The sequence below is a fragment of the Pollachius pollachius genome, assembly GCF_949987615.1.
Source record: "Pollachius pollachius genome assembly, chromosome: 18".
NCBI classification, from domain to species: Eukaryota; Metazoa; Chordata; class Actinopteri; order Gadiformes; family Gadidae; genus Pollachius; species Pollachius pollachius.
In genome coordinates, this window is record NC_136951.1 from 15,762,947 (window position 1) to 15,781,743 (window position 18,797).

General features: G+C 46.6%; 1 protein-coding gene across 3 annotated transcripts in view; it reads left to right on the top strand.

Moving 5' to 3' along the window:
- The first annotated feature begins 7,461 nt into the window (after positions 1-7,461).
- ppp1r12a (protein phosphatase 1, regulatory subunit 12A) overlaps positions 7,462-18,797 on the top strand; it is a 52,585-nt gene continuing 41,249 nt past the window's right edge. For all 3 annotated transcript variants that reach the window (XM_079755686.1, XM_079755688.1, XM_079755687.1), the window contains exon 1: positions 7,462-7,806. In XM_079755686.1, the coding sequence (XP_079611812.1) occupies positions 7,570-7,806 (237 nt within the window). In that variant the 5' untranslated portion in view covers positions 7,462-7,569. The remainder of the gene's footprint in view (positions 7,807-18,797) is intronic.

Below are 18,797 nucleotides of genomic sequence, written 5' to 3' on the forward strand. Positions count from 1 at the left end.
TCCGGGAAACACGACTAAGTTTTTCCATCACGCCACTCCCCCCCCCCACACACACACAGACACACACACACACACACACTGCACTGCGCTAGGGGTCAAGAAACAAGTGCGTGTACATCGGCACAGATAGCCACAACAGATCCCTGTGGACCCGTTCACCTCCCCAGGGTTTTAGCTCCGCCGCTCCAACGCTGTTAGGGAGACTGTCAGCTCTGCGTTGAAAGTTGAGCAGCATTCATGCTTTCACCTATCCCACTACATCCCATAATAGGCCTTGAGGAGATACCAGCATAAGGCCTTAGGGAGTTCAGTTTAAAGGGGGTTTTCTCTTGTCCTCTAGGGGGGTTGGGTCAGGGGGGTGTCATAAATTGAGACTGTACCATTAAGGGCTATACAAATACAATTGAAGGGAGTTGAATTGACGTTATATTAATTAGACACCATTATACAAAGTTACTTGTGATCTTTCCTCAAGGATGCCTACAGGTGGAGTGGAAACCTTGTGGCTCGGAGTCAAACACCCTGACCACAAGAGAGTCCTGTTCCCAGCTGACCTAACATCCTCACTGAGCAGTGAGCATTTTTCCAACATTGTACTGATGTCAGAATAATCCAGACCGTTGCATGGCCTTGCACCCCCTCACCAGGGCTTTGTAGAAAATCTAGGCAGATTTAACCCTTGTTTTGGGCATGGTTGTTCTGGGTAAATCAAAGATTCATGCTGTGCTCGTTATATTGAGATGCTGGGCAACGGACCAAGATGGCAGAAAAACGAAAATCAACAACAATAAACAAAGCGGTGAATAGTTTCAGACACAGGTCTTTGTCTTGACGTCGACCTCGTTGAAACACCTTCGCCCAAGCTGTGTGAGGCGTCTATTCCTGCACTCTCTCTGTCTTTCATTTCTTTCCACAAGGACACCCAAATCAGAGCCATCTGTGCTTATCTGGGGAATGTTCGAAGCACCCTGCATGGACATATATGTACCCACACAGTGCATTGGCGTCTTGGCTATATTTAGCCACAGCGCCCTGCTGCAGGAGGTTGCGATGATGTCACGAAACAAGCTCTGGAAGATTTGTTTGTCTTTGGTTGCGTTTTCTGCCTTCCTCTTCCTGTCTGTTTTGTTTACATTTGTCGAGATACACCCTTTTTTTTCCGCTGCTCCAGCAGAGAAGCCTTTTACAGAATTTGTTCTTGGGATGACTCCAGTCATATTCCAATTTTCCCCAGAAAAGGTGGCTTTTAGAAAGGTTTTACATATGCTGTTGGTTGTTTTTTTTGCTTTTTATCCTTTAAATGCTGAATCGGTGCGTTTGTGATCCCACTGGAAACCGAAATCCCAACCATGCCAGGGCACTAGATTTGTAGGGAATGGGATAGAAAGGGCTTGTGTGATGTCTTATAGACGGTGTATTGGGCTCCATTTGTCTTATGCTCAGCTCAAGACATGAGGCTATGCTAAGAAAGCTAACCTGTGGGGTTAGCGTATCCCCGCTATCACCCTCCCATGACCCCCAACAATCCATCATCCTCCTCCTCCTCCTCCCCGCGTTCGTCCACCGCGCAGGTAAGGAGGAGTGAAAGCCCACGAGGACGTCGACGGATTCTCTGCGTGATGAATAGTGTTCAGTCGGCGCCTTGTCAGCCCCGACAGCACCGAACCCCTGATGGGTGGCAGATACCGCAGACGCTCCTAAATCATGGAATGCACACACACACACACACACACACACATACACACACACACACACACACACACACACACACACATATGCTTGCACGCACACACACACATGCTTAAACACATGCATACACAGGCACAGAAGAACACACACAGACACACACACACATGCATGCACACACACACACACACACAAACACACGCTCACTCACGCACACGCGCATGCACACACATGCACGCAAACACTCACAAGCGTATGCACGCACACACCCACTCACATGTACATAAATTGCATACATGTGTATTTTGTCAACGAAGTGCAGACGCTATAGTTGTGTTGCACCTCCATCTTTTTTCTACGCTCTTTGCCACCGCTCTGCTCTCTTGGAAATATTTTAATTTATTTTAATATCATGCAATTCCAATTTTTATTTGGATATATTTGGACATTTCATCAGTTACAGTTCTACCAAGTTCAACCCAATACTACTCAATGCTAGAAAGTAATCAAATACATACTACCCAATATACTGGCAGTGTTAAAACTGTTGGGGCATTAGATTCCTAATCAGGACGAAGATGGGGTCTTAGAAGTTAATTCCGGGCCGGCTCCAAACATATAGTTGTTGTTTCTCTTCTCATTCATGACACGACCCCCATGAGGAAGATCCACAATGCAAACATCCAGCATGTGAATGTTTGCAACGTATGTAAACTGTTTTAAAAACTGCAACACTGAGCACTCAGTAACACTTTAGAACTTCCTTAAAAAACATAGGCTATGTTGAGTCGAAGACGATAACAGGCAATGTATTTTAAAATGAATCACTTGGACATCAGCCTGTGGGTGGTCTTTCGGTCCCAGATGCGGTGGTCCCACTTCATAACAGATAACCGCAGTTAAGCAAGGGTTGGCTATAATGAGTTGTTGGCTCCACTGCACGAGGAAAGCTAAGCAGGAGTCAGGTATATAAGACTTATGAATCCATAAATCTCTAGCTCAAGGCTTTTCGGTCCAATGTCTCTAGAGATTATGGGAAAGAAATGATAAGTTTGGTTTTATGCAGGTGTGACATAAGAAGGCTCGAATCAGCTTTTTTCAAAAAGACATTGTGTGTTTGTTAAATGTACGTTCATGCAATGTGCGTTCAACCAATGTGGGTTCATGTGCGATTCTGGGAGATCAGCAGATTCAGAGGACAAGATATGTGACACCTGTTAATTGAAACATGAGCCATGGGTCTACATGGGAATTGAGATGGAGGGGTATGTGTTTGTTTATGTGTGTGCATGTGTGTGTCTCTGGAGGGGGGGTCCTTGAAGTAGTACCCTTGACAAATTGGAGGGTCCTGGTGAACTTTGACCCCAGAGAATTTTCCCACTGGGCAGGTCTGATGCACGCCGATTTCAGATCCCAGTGTGTCCAGCTCCCACTGTGTGCATATCACACTGGTTGGAGCTCACACTGTGTGCAGTGGGTCTATCGGGTATAACCCCGACAGACCCTTGGGTCTATGTCGGCCATCTCCTTCCACTCCTCCACGCTTCTCTTTCATGATGAATGGAAACATATACAAATGGGGAAGGTATAGCCATGCCTTTGAAATAAACCCTAAAGGTCAATCCAACTGCAGGGAGAATCCTCTGTTAAAGAAATTATAATTTAAGGATATGTATAACATAAACATTACTCCCTAATGGTACCATTTGCACACTATTCCAATCTTTTTGTGGTAAGACAAAATAACAGAACTTACATGTGTGTTAAAACAACAACAAAAAAGTTCTAGCGATTTATCTGAAACTCCTGAATCTATCAGTGGCCTATGGCTGAAATACATTGAGATGATTGTTTAATGTGCAATCTACAAAGTAATCTGACAGAAAATAAACATCCTGCAATTTGGAGGAATTGTGACTGTTGCTGTAATTCATTCTTCAAAAATCCAATCAATCCACCTACATTTTCCCATCAGTTGATGTGGTTGAATTGAGTGACGTTTGGCCTTGTTGTTTGGTTAAACTCTGCGTTTTATCAAATTTCCTCATCAACATTGACCAAACCTTGCTCTGCTATCCAATGCTAACCTATATGAGTTGTGCGAGCTTTAGGTTAGCATAGGTTAACAGGGTTCACTTAGCATAGGGTAACAACATTTAGCTGGAGTAATTAAATGTAGCTTTTAGCGCTCACCCATTACAGGCTTTAGCATAGCTCTACATTCGTCCTATTACTAGTCCTCCCCTTTCTCTCGGAAACAAGGCCACTGAAATAGCCTCGACCTATTAGGCTCTAATGAGTCATTTGTGACTTAAAGAAACACACGGCTGTGCATTAAGCTACGTAGCTATCATAGAAGCTGTCATGTGCTCATACTTAGAGCAGCATTAACACGCTGCATTTTCAAGTTGTCGTTAGCACACTTTAGCGAGTGTTGTTACGCTACACTGGCTTGTGGGAGACAGTGAACGGAGAGAGAGATGCTGTCGCTGAACGTGTGGTCCTCCCGCCACTATTTCTGTCCCGGGGTGAGAGTGCAGCTGTCGACTAGCAGCAGACTCCTGCCTGACCGCTCCAGCCTCAGACTCCTCTCGGTGCTGGGCTGGGTGTCCATGTCGACTCTCCACTCCACTCCACTCCTGTTTACCTTTGTAGTAGATGAGAAAGCATAAGCTTTTCCTCTGTTCTGGGTTCGATCCCCCGTATCCGCAGCCTAAAGGCAACCTTGAGATGGTTATCCTGAACCCTACCTGGTCCATAATGCCACATATCTGAAGTCACTTTGGATAAAAGAATCCCTTCAATAACATATTACTAATTATAATTGTTCATCAAAGTTCAGTGTGTGTGTGTGTGTGTGTGTGTGTGTGTGTGTGTGTGTGTTTGTGTGTGTGTCTGTCTGTGTGTTTGTGTGTCTGTCTGTCTGTGTGTCTGTCTATTTGTCTGTCTGTGTGTCTCTCTGTCTGTCTGTGTGGGTGTGAGTGTGTCTCCTGTGTGTCTGAATGTAGGACTTTCGCCTGCTATCGCCGTTAAGAAGTGTCAAATCTGATGTTGAGAAATGCTTTTTTGTTCACACCTGTTGAAAGTGTCTGACAGAGCACCGTCGGTGTGCTGTGAACATCTTCCCTTATCATCCCTCACTCACTGCTCTAAGTCGACTCCATATCTCTCCCCTTTTATCTCTGACCAGCTATGTTCAAGTCCTTGAAGAGATCAGCTGACACAAAATAGTGTGGTGCTGTTGAGCATCGGACAAAGTTACAATGTATTCACCAGCTTCTTACTCTTTAATTTTAATATTTCAGGTTCCAGTGATGCTATTGATAAGAGGGCAGCACAAAAGACCAACCACATGACATTGAAAACCATGAAACGTTGCAGGAGTATTTTGTTGCATAAACTACCCTGAGCGTAAGATAGGGACAGGTCTATCCACCAACGTAAACCCAACAACCTCCAGGTTCAAGCCCTGATTTGTGGCTTCAACCCGCTGTGGTTTTCTTGGCGTGTTATTACAGTCTTTCTCCAGATTATTAAGTATTAGCCCAACACCGTGGTGGACTCGTGTTGTCCTGCCAGACCTGCTAACTCTGTCCTGGTCGGCTGGGGATAAGCCCGGCAATCAGACAGGGCCTAATGGGCCGAGAGACTACAAGGGCTCGGGTTATTTCTCCCACACACTCCTCAGCCTCCCCCCCTGTCCAGTGTCACATCAAAGCGGAACTATTTCTGTCGGGTGTGATAACTCGTGGCCGTCTAGGTCCGGGAGAGGAAGGCGAGGAGGACGAGGAGGAGGTGGCGACGGCGGCGAATGTGTCGCCATGGATGGGCGCCAGGGTAGTCACGGTGACGGGAGACGGACGAGCACAGGGGCATCTGGACTCCCTCAGATGGTACCCACTTGTCCACACTTGTCCAACGCTCTCCTCCTTACGTCCCTATCCCGCTCTCTCTCTCTCTCTCTCTCTCTCTCTCTCTCTCTCTCTCTCTCTCTCTCTCTCTCTCTCTCTCTCACTCTCTCTCTCACTCTCTCCCTCTATCTCTTTCTCACTCACTCACTCTCTCCCCTTCTCCCCCCCTCCTCTCTCTCTCTCTCTCTCTCTCTCTCTCTCTCTCTCGCTCTCTTTTCCTACCTCCCTCTCGCTCTCTTGCTGTGTATCATGTTGTCACGGTTACCTGTGCTTACTGACCAGAGGAGTTATTCCCATCCCTTGGCTTACCGTCTGCACATGAGAGGATGATTGTAGGACTGTTACATAACTGGGTGTTATGTCATGAATATGAAAAAATAATATGGCTGAACATCTTTTAGAGAACCAAATATAAGATACATACAGACATTGAATCCCATAAACACAGGCATATACAAGGCCATATATAATTCTTAGTTTTCTTAGGTAGGTTTTTAATAGGCCTTTACGAAATATTTTGGATGATATATCTTTTGATTAAACTTTATAAGGCATTCCAAAGAACATATTAATAAACAAGCCTAAAAAGTGTGTGTCACACACACCCACACCCACACACTCATCAACGCACAGATATTCTGTAGTGCAAGGAGGATTGTTTAATTGCATATAAGTTCACTATTAAATAATATCCACAACACACTTGTTGAGGATACAAAATGCCTGCATTTAACAAGATGCTTTACAGTTGCTTTTATGTCTTATTTTAAATATAAAATAATGTAATATAAAAATCACAAAGGTATCACAAATCCCAAAGATATCCCCTCATCTATTATAGGGGAACATTGAAAAGACTGAAAGCTGAAAAATGGGACGGACATCCATGTCCATGATCGGGGATGGGTTGAGAATCCTACCATCCTAAAGTCATTGATGAAACATTAAATATAACAGGCTATTGGCCGCCGGTCTTGGCCCGAGTGTAGCCACAGATGGTTGGATGGTTCTCTGCTACAGCCTGCCACGTAGAGCAGAGAATGGCAATCTTTCTCCCCCATTTACGGCCCCGTTTCTAGCCCTGAGTGAGGTCGGTCTCACCTTCTTCCTCAGTGAAAAGGGTCGTGGTTTGCAGTTTATTGTTTATCATTGCAAAATATATATAATATATAATAAATCAAAAAACCAGCCTTCAAAGTTCATAAAATGCAGGGATAGTGACTGCACACATGGATCCACTTATATGGCTCATCGAAAGGATGGCTTACCTACCGCTCCTCTCCCACCTCCTCCTCCCTCCTGTGGTCTCCCTCCCTCCCCTCTCTCTCCCACCTCCTCCCCAGCCTCTCCCGGCTAACCCTCCCTCCCTCCCTTGTTATCATCCCAGCACAGCCAGGGACTTTGACTTTATTTTGGGATACTGCACTATGGTTGGAGCTACAATGATAAACACAAATTTATTAAAGTGAACCATTTTTATCTGGACTTTAATTACATATGCAATATTATACCTGATAGTCAACGCAAATAGACCATGCATTGCATTAAACGCAATGTAGGCCTCTGTAAATCATGACATTTGTTCCCTATAAATATATAAAGCCCCATCTTTACACGGCTAAACTGTCCTTAACGTAGACTTACACATGTACTCTAAATAAAGTATAATCAGAGTCCTAATAACATTGAGCTTGTTGTTTTCCCTGCTGCTCATCCTGTCACTTTCCCCTTTAACGGGCCGATGATGACGTTATACTGCAGAGCCCTGAGCTGACGTCCACTTCGAAATCTCGCGAGATTATGGGAAACAATCCAGACGCCCTCTCAGCCACAGCCAGCACCACACCACCACCTCCACCTCCTCCTTCCCACGCCCCAGTGCGCTGCTGTGGGAGAGTGGCACTATAAAGTATATCCACCTCTCGCTCGGCAGAAAAGATAAGGAGCACCAACAAGAGACACAGAGAGGGGGATGAAGATGGCGGACGCCAAGCAGAAGCGGAACGAACAGCTGAAGCGGTGGCTGGGCTCGGAGACGGACCTGGAGCCGCCCGTCATCAAGAAGAAGAAGACGAGGGTGAAGTTCGACGACGGCGCCGTGTTCCTGGCCGCCTGCTCCAGCGGCGACGCCGAGGAGGTGCTGCGGATGCTGGAGCGCGGTGCCGACATCAACTACGCCAACGTGGACGGTCTCACCGCGCTGCACCAGGTTGGTTTTTGAGGGGCTTTTCTCTTTATAAAACGCGGAGGAACACTGGGAGCCGATCCGCCGCGGGACCACGCGGGGGAAGGAACGCAGCCCCCCGGGTGGATAGGGAGCGAGGCGGCGGGGGATAGGGAGCGAGGCGGCGGGGGATAGGGAGCAAGACGGCGGGGATAAGGAGCGAGGCGGCCCGCGAAGGCTTGCCTTGCTCCGCTCCCGCAGCACCTGGGTGGATAGAGAGCGAGGCTGCCGGGGATAGGGAGCCAGGCGGCGGGGATAGGGAGCGAGGCGGCCCGCTTGAAGGCTCGCCTCCTCCCGCAGCACCTGTCAAATGGAAGCCGTTCGGCTCTGGTTGTTTACCTACCGAGCCCGGCTCCCTTCCCCGCACACCGCCTCTCCTTGGGGGTCTTTTGCGGGCTGTATATCGTTATAACTGCCTATTGTGTATGTGATTAGTGTGGGGGGTGAAAACAAGACGTTAGATGTGTGTTGGCTTCTTTTTGTGACAACTTGTTTGCTTCAATAAAGGGAATATCTGGTCCCGGATCCAGATCGGTGGGCGCCGTCTAATTGCTGTAAGATAGTTTTGTGAGATCGCGAATGTCCTTTGCATTTTGATTTTCCGAGTTTTCCCCCACAAGCTTAGTTGTTTCAAAAGCATTGCATGATCGGGGTTTTAAAGACTCATGTTGGATGTGAGAAAGGTGATTGCGAATAAAACCAGGGGAATGTTGTCATGGTTGTGGCCTGTGTGAGTGGGTTAGAAGTATGGAAGTGTGTCGTCGTTTTCACTCATTAGCAGGTTAGCCTATGCTAACGGGGCGAGTGGACCGTCGTCGTTCGGGAATCTAAAGTCGTGCGGTGACAGTTGGTTCTGGAGATAACTGTGTATATTGTGGTTAATTTGTATTTGTGTTTTTGCTGTGTGTTTCATAACCGCTTAACGTTAGCGGCGACGGGAGTAGCCGACGCTAGCGCCGAGCAAGCGGGCTAGCGCGGCGCTAGCTCTTGTGAGCTGTTGTGACGGGTGATTCATTCGACATCGGGCTCCGCGAGCTCGTTGTCAAGCGTTAACTTTTTCGTGCAAACTGTACTTCGTTAAAATCGTAACGTGGTCGGGTTGTCGAGTGTGCGTGTGTGTGCGGGGTTGTAAATACGAGCAGCCATAGGCTAACGTGGGTGGTGAACTTTCGCCAGGTAATGCCCTTCACTAGCAAGCCTCTTTTTTTAATATATATATTTTTTTAAACGTCATGGCAGCTAATGATGGTTATGTTGTCCAGGAAACAATTAAACTGACCATTTGCATGCTGCTTAATTTACCTGACATGCAGCATTGTGATTGGATGCTGTTTTTTATTGCAGGCTTGTCACTCAGCTTGTGTATTTGTTTTGAAATAAGTTGATGGGTTGTGAGTGTGAAGGCTTTGTTAATGTGTTTGTTCGTCATGCCATGGCAGACCACATCACACCTGTATTATCATTGTTTAGCCACTCATCGTTTTTAAGTACTAGTCTGCGAGTGGATCAGCACATTTCTCTGGTCTTTGTAACTACACATATTTACTTTGAATTGTCTTTGTGGATTGAGAAGTCTTCAATTCAACCAGCAGTACATCTGTCATTGTGGGTGTGTGTGCGCTGTTGTGGTGTTGGTAGAATAACAAGTGATGGAATGATCAAACGATCAATTAGCCCAGAGTATAATGTTGTGGGCCTATAGCGCACATAGATGTTCAGTGAGGTCACCTGATTACTCATTGCCCACATGCTCAGTTCGAGTGAGCCCAGGCCCTGTTATGAACACCTTGCTGGAGGCTGTATTCGCCTGTTTTCACACATTTGCTCTGTCTTAACCAGCAAGCATTTTATTGGCTTGGACTGTTTGACTTTGACACATACAAATTTAAATAGACTGCGGTTAAAATGGAACAAAGTGTTTTGGATAGTCTTGTGTGTTTGCCGCTGATGTTGTCTAATGGGACATGAGAATGATGCAATCAGTTTCCCTATGCCTATTGTTTATTATGAGTTGGTATCATCTACTAATTTACTAAAAGATGTGGATTATATGTATCCTTATGGCAACATATCTTTTACATGGGTATTCTAAATTCAAAGACTGAAGAAAATAGTGGGAAGACAATCTATATATCTATTTGAGATGAAGTCACCTCCCTCAAACTAATGTCAGATCCAGGAGTTTTGCTATGCTGCAGCTCAACTTCTGGACGGAGCAGGACCCCCAAAAGCTCCAAAAGGTGGGAGTTAAAACCTTTTTCCTGTTTCGTTATGGAGATATTTTACAGACGAAAACTATTTAGTTGATGCTTCAGAAGGGATTTAAGTGTTTACCCAGCGGACTGTCTGCACAGGGTTGATTTGAAACCTTTACACACACTTTTTTAAAAAGTTAACTATGACAGCAGCAGTTTTGTTCGACAATTGCACGCTTTCAGATCTCTGCCTTCAGCGGAAATACATTCAAACAGGCCTGTGCTGTGCGTGGCTAAAATTGAGGTCCTTGCAGGGACTATTTATTTGACCTGCGAAAATGTTATGATCCCGACAATAACTTTAATCCTGATCCCTTTGTAACCTATCAATTACTGGCACTTGGTCTGTATTTTGTACATTGATAGGATACCCTTTTTCCTTTCTGTGAAGGCTGGATTGCATTACATCCGTTAATTTTGGCACACCATGCCTTGTGCATGGCCTCATTGGGGGAAAAGCTTGCCTTTTTTGGGACAAATGTCCAGTGTTGAGTGTATGAAGGGGGGGAGAAACTTGCAGTGGCTGTGGAGACCTGACCATCTCTGGTGTGTGTGTGTGTGTCCGTGTGTCCGTGTGTCCGTGTGTCCAGCGCTTCACATTAACTCTTGTCAGCTCGTCTGGGTGAAGTGGACGATCGAGATGGATCTTCTTGTGCAAACGGATGAGTTAACTCCACAAGCATGAAATTACTCACAAGTGTCCACTTCAATGTTGAAAATGCATTGACACATGATAAAGATATTTAAGAATCATATTTCAAGAACACTGAATCTTTACGAATGATCCTCCGACATTTCATAAAATCTGCTTATATGCTTTACATGAATATTATTAGTTTTAAGAAACTATAGTGAAGAAAAATATATAGTGAATACACACACACCGACAACTAGGCAGGGTTGAGATTTTACACCTGCCACAAGCCAATGGTGGTTCGATTTGAACATTTGGCAAGTAAAAAAAATCTGGTTATATAATAAAAAACATGACGATAAAATATAATGCTTGGCTTGTAGAATTTTTCCCTTCAGGCAGGTATAAAGACAAATTTCCAAAAGAGCCTGCACATAGGCGTGTCTCTGAGCAAATACGATTTTATAATCTAATCAGTTGATCAGCATTTATCTGTCATTCTGAAAACATAGCTGCTTATCTGTATCAGGCTCCTGCTGCTAAAAGGAAAGATCACTCCATCTCTTTCGCAGCAAAATCAGGTCCAACGTCAGTGAGTGGTGCAGGTTTATAAATACCCCCAACACAAGTTCCCCTCGCTGGGCTTAGGAGTGGGTACTAAGTTTAGCGATGAGTCAGTCTGAAGCTCTGCTTTGAAGTGCAGGCCTGATTATAAGTATTACGTTTTTATGCCCGAGCTTGAGTCATGAACTATATTCCACACTACTTTATAGTTCTTGATGGCAGCCATTAGCCAGCCAGCCAACTGACCCCAGATCGGTAAATAGGTCATGCAATACTTTCTGTATACAGAAGTACACACACTTGTGTATTGGTTGATCCCCAGCGTTCATTTGCAGAGCTGCAGATTGGGCAGCAATGTGTTGCCGGTTTAACGCCGCAAGCTAAAATCTGCCCGCGACGTGTCCAAAAATAATGTTGTTATTCAGCGGGGCGGTACGAGGCACGGTGCACATGTCTGTCGAGGGGCTCCGCATGCAAGCGGTGATCGGCCCCAGATTCCAGGGACCGGTGCGCTCCGCCACTCCAGTTTTCAGCGGGTAGCATTCCAAGGGCTGTCGTCCTAGCCGGCACATTCCTCGCATGACATTCTGTGGAAACCATGGCGAACACAGCACCGGCGAGCACACAGAGCATTCCTCAGCTGTCACCAAACCCCAAGCCTCCCTGCCTTCTCCCTGCACCTCCCCCCCAGTCCCGTCCTCATCTTCTGCCTGGGTTGGTGGCCCTCCTGGCTGCCCTCTCTCTGTCTCGCGCCCTCATGGCATGCCCCAGCTGACTGCTGCCCCCCCCCCCCCCCCCGGGGTCCCCCCATGTCTGTCGGGGCGGAGTAGGAGGGGCATAGGTCTGGCTATCAGTTTTTTTCTTTCTGTTTTACAGTTGACCGGTAGCTGACCTTTGGTGTTTTACTGTTAACGGCCCTCGCCTATGCCCGAGGCAGAATGGACGGCAGTCCCTTATAGCCTTACAATTGCGTCTGTCAGCGGTTGGTTGGCTGTTGAGTTCTCCGTCCCTGTTCACGAGTTGCCCAGCCTCCCGTTATGGCTATGAAATCCCCACAGACATTATCTTGTGCAGTCTCCATGGCAACCCCACACATAAGGTGGCTAGTCGCTTGAGTTGGTGGATTTGCATGGAAAGGAGTTATGTAACAGGGGGGAAGAGGATGTTCAGCAGTTTCAAATGGAACATAATGCTTGAAATGGAACAGAAAATACAATAACAATCTGAAACAAACCCGTTGACACACTTGTTCATCGTGTTGTAAGTGTGTTGACGGGTGTCTGGCAAACAATTTTTTCTCAATACGCAGGGTCACAATTAAATGACCAGCGATGCAATCAAATTATGCGATTTACTGTGATTTAGCTGAGAAGGGGTATCAACGATTTGACGGTTAAAAGTTGCATGCCAGAAGATGGATGTTGGATCCACTCAGCATCACTTTCAGTACAAGGAAATGCTATTTGCTTGTACTTTTATTAATTTCTAGTGAGCATGTTTACATAGAGGGCACATCTCAAACAAGTCATTATGTTGGTCCAGGGTTCCATGTTATGGGGCCAGTCAAGCACAGTGTATTTGACCATAGCAAGACACACCTTGGTGGATTTGCATAAGCTTCATCTTAAGGAACAAGGTGAGCGCATTTGAGAGTAAACAAGAAATTAAGCTAAGGACTATGCGTGACAGGCTTCGATGGGTTGATGGATAACCCATTGTGTGTGTGTGTGTGTGTGTGTGTGTGTGTGTGTGTGTGTGTGTGTGTGTGTGTGTGTGTGTGTCCCTCGACTCCCCTTTTGGGTTATTAATAACCATGCCTCCATGAACATATTAGCATAAGTGTTGCTTCCATAAAGCTCAGCCTTTTTATATTGGGTTTTGTCTTCATGAAGGTCAACACCACATACAAGGCAGGCTGATTAAAATGGACCAGTGCTAAACCTCTTTATTATGATCACTTGCTGGGGTGTTCAGCAGCAGTCTTCTTCGCTGTGATCAGACCTCGACGCAAATCATTGTCTTTTCTCTCCGCCCTGCAGACATTTGACATCTGAAATCATTGGGGGGGGGGGGGAGACGGTTTTCAATTGACATTCTTTTGTTAATTTACCCACCGGCAACATATTTTCTTTGTTATGGCCATGCTTCATAAGAGCAGACATCCACCCATGCATATGGAATGACATAATGCAGAATACATTACAGACTACGAAAACGCTCAATAATTCATAGTCGGGCCGCCAGACTCTTTGTTTGATTGTTCTTTTGTCTAGCCATCACCAAAGGTATTTGGTTTAGCTTTAAATTGAGATGTATCGGTTAGGACTACAAGGGAAGGTAAAGCCTATTGTATCCTGACTTGATTAAGCTAATGCATCTATATTGACCAGTTGGGGTTTATTATAAAAAAATGACACTATTACACCCTGACATAGTTATCCATACATGAAAACCTCTTGCTGAAGTAAACTCGATTCAACGCTCTCTGGGTTTAATTTGCCCGATGGAACTGATTCCAGGTCTTAAACTTTCACTGATCGCGTTTGGATGTTTGATCTTGGCTGGTAAGGAAATAATTTATACCGGTCTGCATTCCTTCAAGCTGGTTCAGTTTTGTGGTTATAGATCACTTTTTCGCACTGGGAATTCTTGTATGATAATATTCCCAAAGTCAACGATTGCGATGAAATACTAAGTAATAAGTTGAAGTCGCTTAAGATCCTAAGGCACTCATAACCTCCATTTTGACATATCTGATCTTCAAACCATTTGTTATTGTGCATCTCTGCAGACATGTCTCTGAGCATGTTTGACATGATGGCATCATGATGTGATATCGGTTGTTTGTTTGACTGCACGCGTGGGGTGGAAACGGCTAGGGTGGCGAGTGAGCGATTTAATTTTAGAAATCCGATGGCACGGCCGTGTTTTCCTTCCTACCTGTTTTCATAATTGGCAGTTCTATCCCCGTCGAGCAGGTCCATGTCGCCCCGAACCAACCCCGTAATCAACGCAGTAAGTGTTGGTGGTGCGCTCACTGTTGTCTGCCAGCATGCCAAGTAATCTGTTGAGTGACATGCATGCTTCCCCCCCCACCCAAGCAAACCGTCTCTCCCATACCGCTCTGATGCAGTTTAAAAAGTTAGAGAAACATGGGGCACAAAAGAGGCAGTTAGCAGCTTCTTCCCTGAAACTGCTTTTTTTTGTGTTGGTTGTTCTTCCTAAAATGTATGTGAATGAGATTGTTAGGCCTTCTTAACGCACTTTATATATCTATAGATGTACAGTATATTTTATATAAAATCACACTTTCTTATTACGCTTAATTCGCCAAAGGTTGGATGTATACTTTATGGATCCTAAATGAAAAGCTTTCCAGATGCATACCAATTCAAATGACTAATGGAAAGCGGATCTAACTAATGGAAAAATAAGTAAAAGTCCTACGATTTCCCTTTTTTAATCATAAGGATTCCTCACGTCCTCTTCAGTTCAGGGTCTGAACCCTACAAAGGAAACGAAAGGGGCTAACGCTCCATAAAGGAAGCGTATCACCCTGCTGGAGTCTGGGGGGGTTGTGAGAAGGATGAGGCCCTGAGCTATGTGAGCGTCTGTGCAGGTTGGAACTGGCTCACCCGGGGTCGTACGAGACGGCATTCCTCACAGATACTGCCACGTATATAGGCTGCTTCCCCTTACCTGGCAGCTGGACTTGACCTTGCCCAGTACCCCTTACACCTCCACCACCACCACAACCACCCACCCTTGTATCTAGTAAATACCACAGTAGGCTGGTCTTTTTCAGAATAAGAGTCATTTCCCCTGGACCTATGTGCTGGTCAGATGGAGGACAAAGGGAAAAAACAGAGGTTCTTATATAGTATAGTTTATTGTTTCTAAAAGAAGTTCAGGGTTGTCGCAGTCGATTTCCGTCCTCACTCGGGCGAAACGAAGGGTGTTTAGTTTCACGCTGAGCGTTTTGCACACGCACGTGAAGTCCATCCGTCTCCGTCCGATCCCGCGTCGCACTGAACCCCCTCGGGTTAACGAGACACGGCCTCTTAACGATTAAAACCCTGTCGTCACGTCTGCTGTGAAACGAGCTGAGGTGACTCGTCAAGAAGGCATTCGACCGCCCCGCTCGCTCGTACGCCCAACAAGCCGTCCTCCCCAACAGGCCCGTATTAAAACCCTCGCTCCAGCGATGACCTCAGCTGTTTGTCTACAACGCTGTGGTAGTGCAGCGGCTCCGTCCTCTACTTACGCACACACACACTCCTGTGTTTGCGGTTGTTTGTGTGTGTGTGTGTGTGTGTGTGTGGGTGTGGGTGGGTGTGTGCGCGCGCCATCCCAATCATTGTGCACTTGGCGGCAGTCTCCTGCCTCACGCAGGGCGGTGTTTACGAGGCCGCGTTTGAACGGAGACGAACACCTGGACCCACGTCGGTGTGAATTCCTCATTGTCCCACGGCGAGGCAGAGTACAATTGGGACCCGCAGGGCGAGAGACGCAGAGAATACCTTCTCCGTTTTAGTTGTGCGTCCGACATTCTTCCTTCCGACGTAATCGCCGTGCGCTAGGGAACACACGCAGGGGGGACAAACGCAGATAATGCCCGGCCTGGCATGACCATCGTTAAGCGTGTTGCTTGTTTTCCCATGAACGTGATTTACTAAAGCTAAGGCGATCCTCTTCGCTCGAAACTGAGAACATTTGTGGTCAGTGTTGTTCCGCTTGTAGCGGTACGTTGTGGTCAACGTGTGCTAGGCACTGAGTCATTCTGTCTGGATTGTGATCAAAGTTGGTTCCTGTTTTTAAAAGGTACTTTGTGTTCAATTGGAGAAGGTGTAGGTTGATGCCGTGGACCTTGGCAATCAATGAATAATTTATTTTCAAGTTTTTAAAGTTATTACATCTTGTTGTTGTTGTTGTTGTTGAGGTAACTAATACAAATTGCGGAAAGAAGCAAATATACATTGAATGAGGCAAACGCAACAGCTGCCAAATGCAATCATCCCAACAGTGTAATCTATGTGATGCTCGTATAGAGCACGCATGTTAGCTCAGTGAACCTTCTGGGGGAAAACATGTTTGTAGTCTGATGAACAATTGATTAATTACCCTTAAACATTCTGGCTTTGGTGTGTGTGTGTGTGTGTGTGTGGGCAGAAGACATGGGGTGTTGGGTGGGCGGGGTTTTGGCCGGAGGAACAGGAAGTAACTGTTTATTTTTCTCATTTCCTCTCTGAGGCTCCATCGATGAACGCTGCTCCATATAGCGCCTTTGCATTCTCACGCATATTCACCCTCTCACACGCCGACCAGAGCTTGACGCCTTTTATCCATATCATCTAAATGTAAATATTGGGCCTAGTTCGCACGCATTGCTCGCATTCTATCTTTCTTTAGAGAACATTAAATATAATTGATTTCAGTAGTAGTGATGTTGCCGTGCAGAAAGTTCAGACTGAAAATATCGTGACATTCTTGTCGGCTGTTCTAAAAAGAGACAGAAAGAAAAAAGTGGTACAACACATGTCATGCAGGGAACCTTGTTGAAAGGACATTGTGTGTGTGTGTGTGTGTGTCAAGTAGCCTCTCTTGTCGATGACTGCCAACTGAGTCTCCTACTGTCCCCTTGTGTACAGTAGCCGCTGCTTTAGCTTTGGATCATATGGGAATGGGAACAAAGCGCTCCTCTGTGAGCTAGCTGACCTCTCTATCTCCTCTCTCCCCTTTCCCCTTCTCTCTCTCTCTCTCTCTCTCCACAACCACAACTCTCTCTGGTCTCCATTGGGCCATTGTTTTGGCTTGGATTAATTTCAGAGTGAAGTGAAATGCACAGTTAGTTGCAGCCCCCCCCCCCCCCCCTTCTAAATCTTGGCCCTATTTTTCCATGGGAATCCCACGGCCATATATGGTCGTCCTCGGTAGCAGGAGGTGTGTGTGTGTGTGTGTGTGTGTGTGTGTGTGTGTGTGTGTGTGTGTGTGTACGGCTCATGGGTTGGAGGACCCCAGCTGGCTGCCCCGAAGCGCTTCAACCATCCCACCCCCCACACAACACCACCTTCCCGACCTCTCTAGGAGAACAGGAGCGCTTTGGACTTTCACACACAGACGGACACACACACCACAGATGCACACACCAAGATTGAGCGTCTTGGGTTTCTTTAAACTGTTGCCTGTCTCTCCCCTCCCTCGCTTAATGCTTCCTCCTTTCTTCAACGGACACGACCACAATCTCTCTCTCCCTCTCTCGCTCTCTCTGTGTCACACCAGCCCATACAGGCGGTAAGAAGGAATTCCTTTTGTGGAAGTGGGTCTAGGCCCCCCCCCCCCCGAGAGGCTTGGAGCGTTGCTTATCTGAGAGTTTCTCTGCTGGTATGCTAGTCCTGTACCCCACTAGCTGCCGCTAGGGCTTGCTGTCTGGCTAGCCGGCTGCAGAGAGAGACGGAGGGAGGGGTAGGAGTCAGTAGGGCCAGGGGGGTGAGGGAAGGGGGAAGAGGGAGAAATAGAACGAGCGTGCACACGAGAAAAATGTATATTTAATTCGGTGCATGCTTCTATCCAAAGCGTTTTACAATACAGTGAGTGCATACATTCTTGGCTTGAGAGAGGAAGACAAAGAGTGATGATAAAGAGAAAGAGGGGTGAGGGATAGGAGAGAGGGGGAGATCTAGTAGGAGGGGAAGAGAGAGACGGAGAGACGAAGGGGTTAGGCCAGCGCTGCAATCCAGTATAAGCCATACTGTTGCTTTATAAGGGCTGAGCGAAGTCTTTTCCTAGTAAGAAAACAAAAGTCTGCAATATTACCCCCACTCTCTCTCTCTCTCTCTCTCTCTCTCTCTCTCTCTCTCTCTCTCTCTCTCTCTCTCTCTCTCTCTCTCTCTCTCTCTCTCTCTCTCTCTCTCTCTCTCTCTCTCTCTCTCTCTCTCTCTCTCTCTCTCTCTCTCTCTCTCTCTCTCTCTCTCTCTCTCTCTCTCTCTCTGATCTTGGATTACCCCATCCATTGTGATCCTGCAGGCTGCAGGCCCTCAGGCAGGCCTGCAGGGCTATTATTCACACGCCGTACATGTAATTGGGAGACAGCCCTGCCCAGCGACGAATGCTCTTCCTCCCCTCTCGCAGAAACAAGCCTTACTGCCAAGGCCTCGCTGAAACAGACCAGGGAGTCCTGTGGAAAGAACACAACACTCATCATGATATATGCCTGGCGATTATCTCCGTAACGAGGAAACAATGGCCGGCCTCCCTGTGTGATGATGGGAGGCCTCGTGTTTTCAATCCGTCAAACGCGTCTGTGGGAAGTTTTGATCGTATCTTGAAGGGAGGGGCTTGCTTGAGCTGAGCTGGGTTGGGCGGGCGGGCAGGGGGGTGTCTAGTGGTTAGGGGGTTTGACTGTTTGTTGGAGGTTCGGGGGTAACCTTTTGATCCCAATGTATGAAGTCTACCTGTAGGCGGTAAGAGGGTGAAGGTAAGTTTCAAACTGGAGAAACAAACTGAAGACTGTTGTTTTCACACTT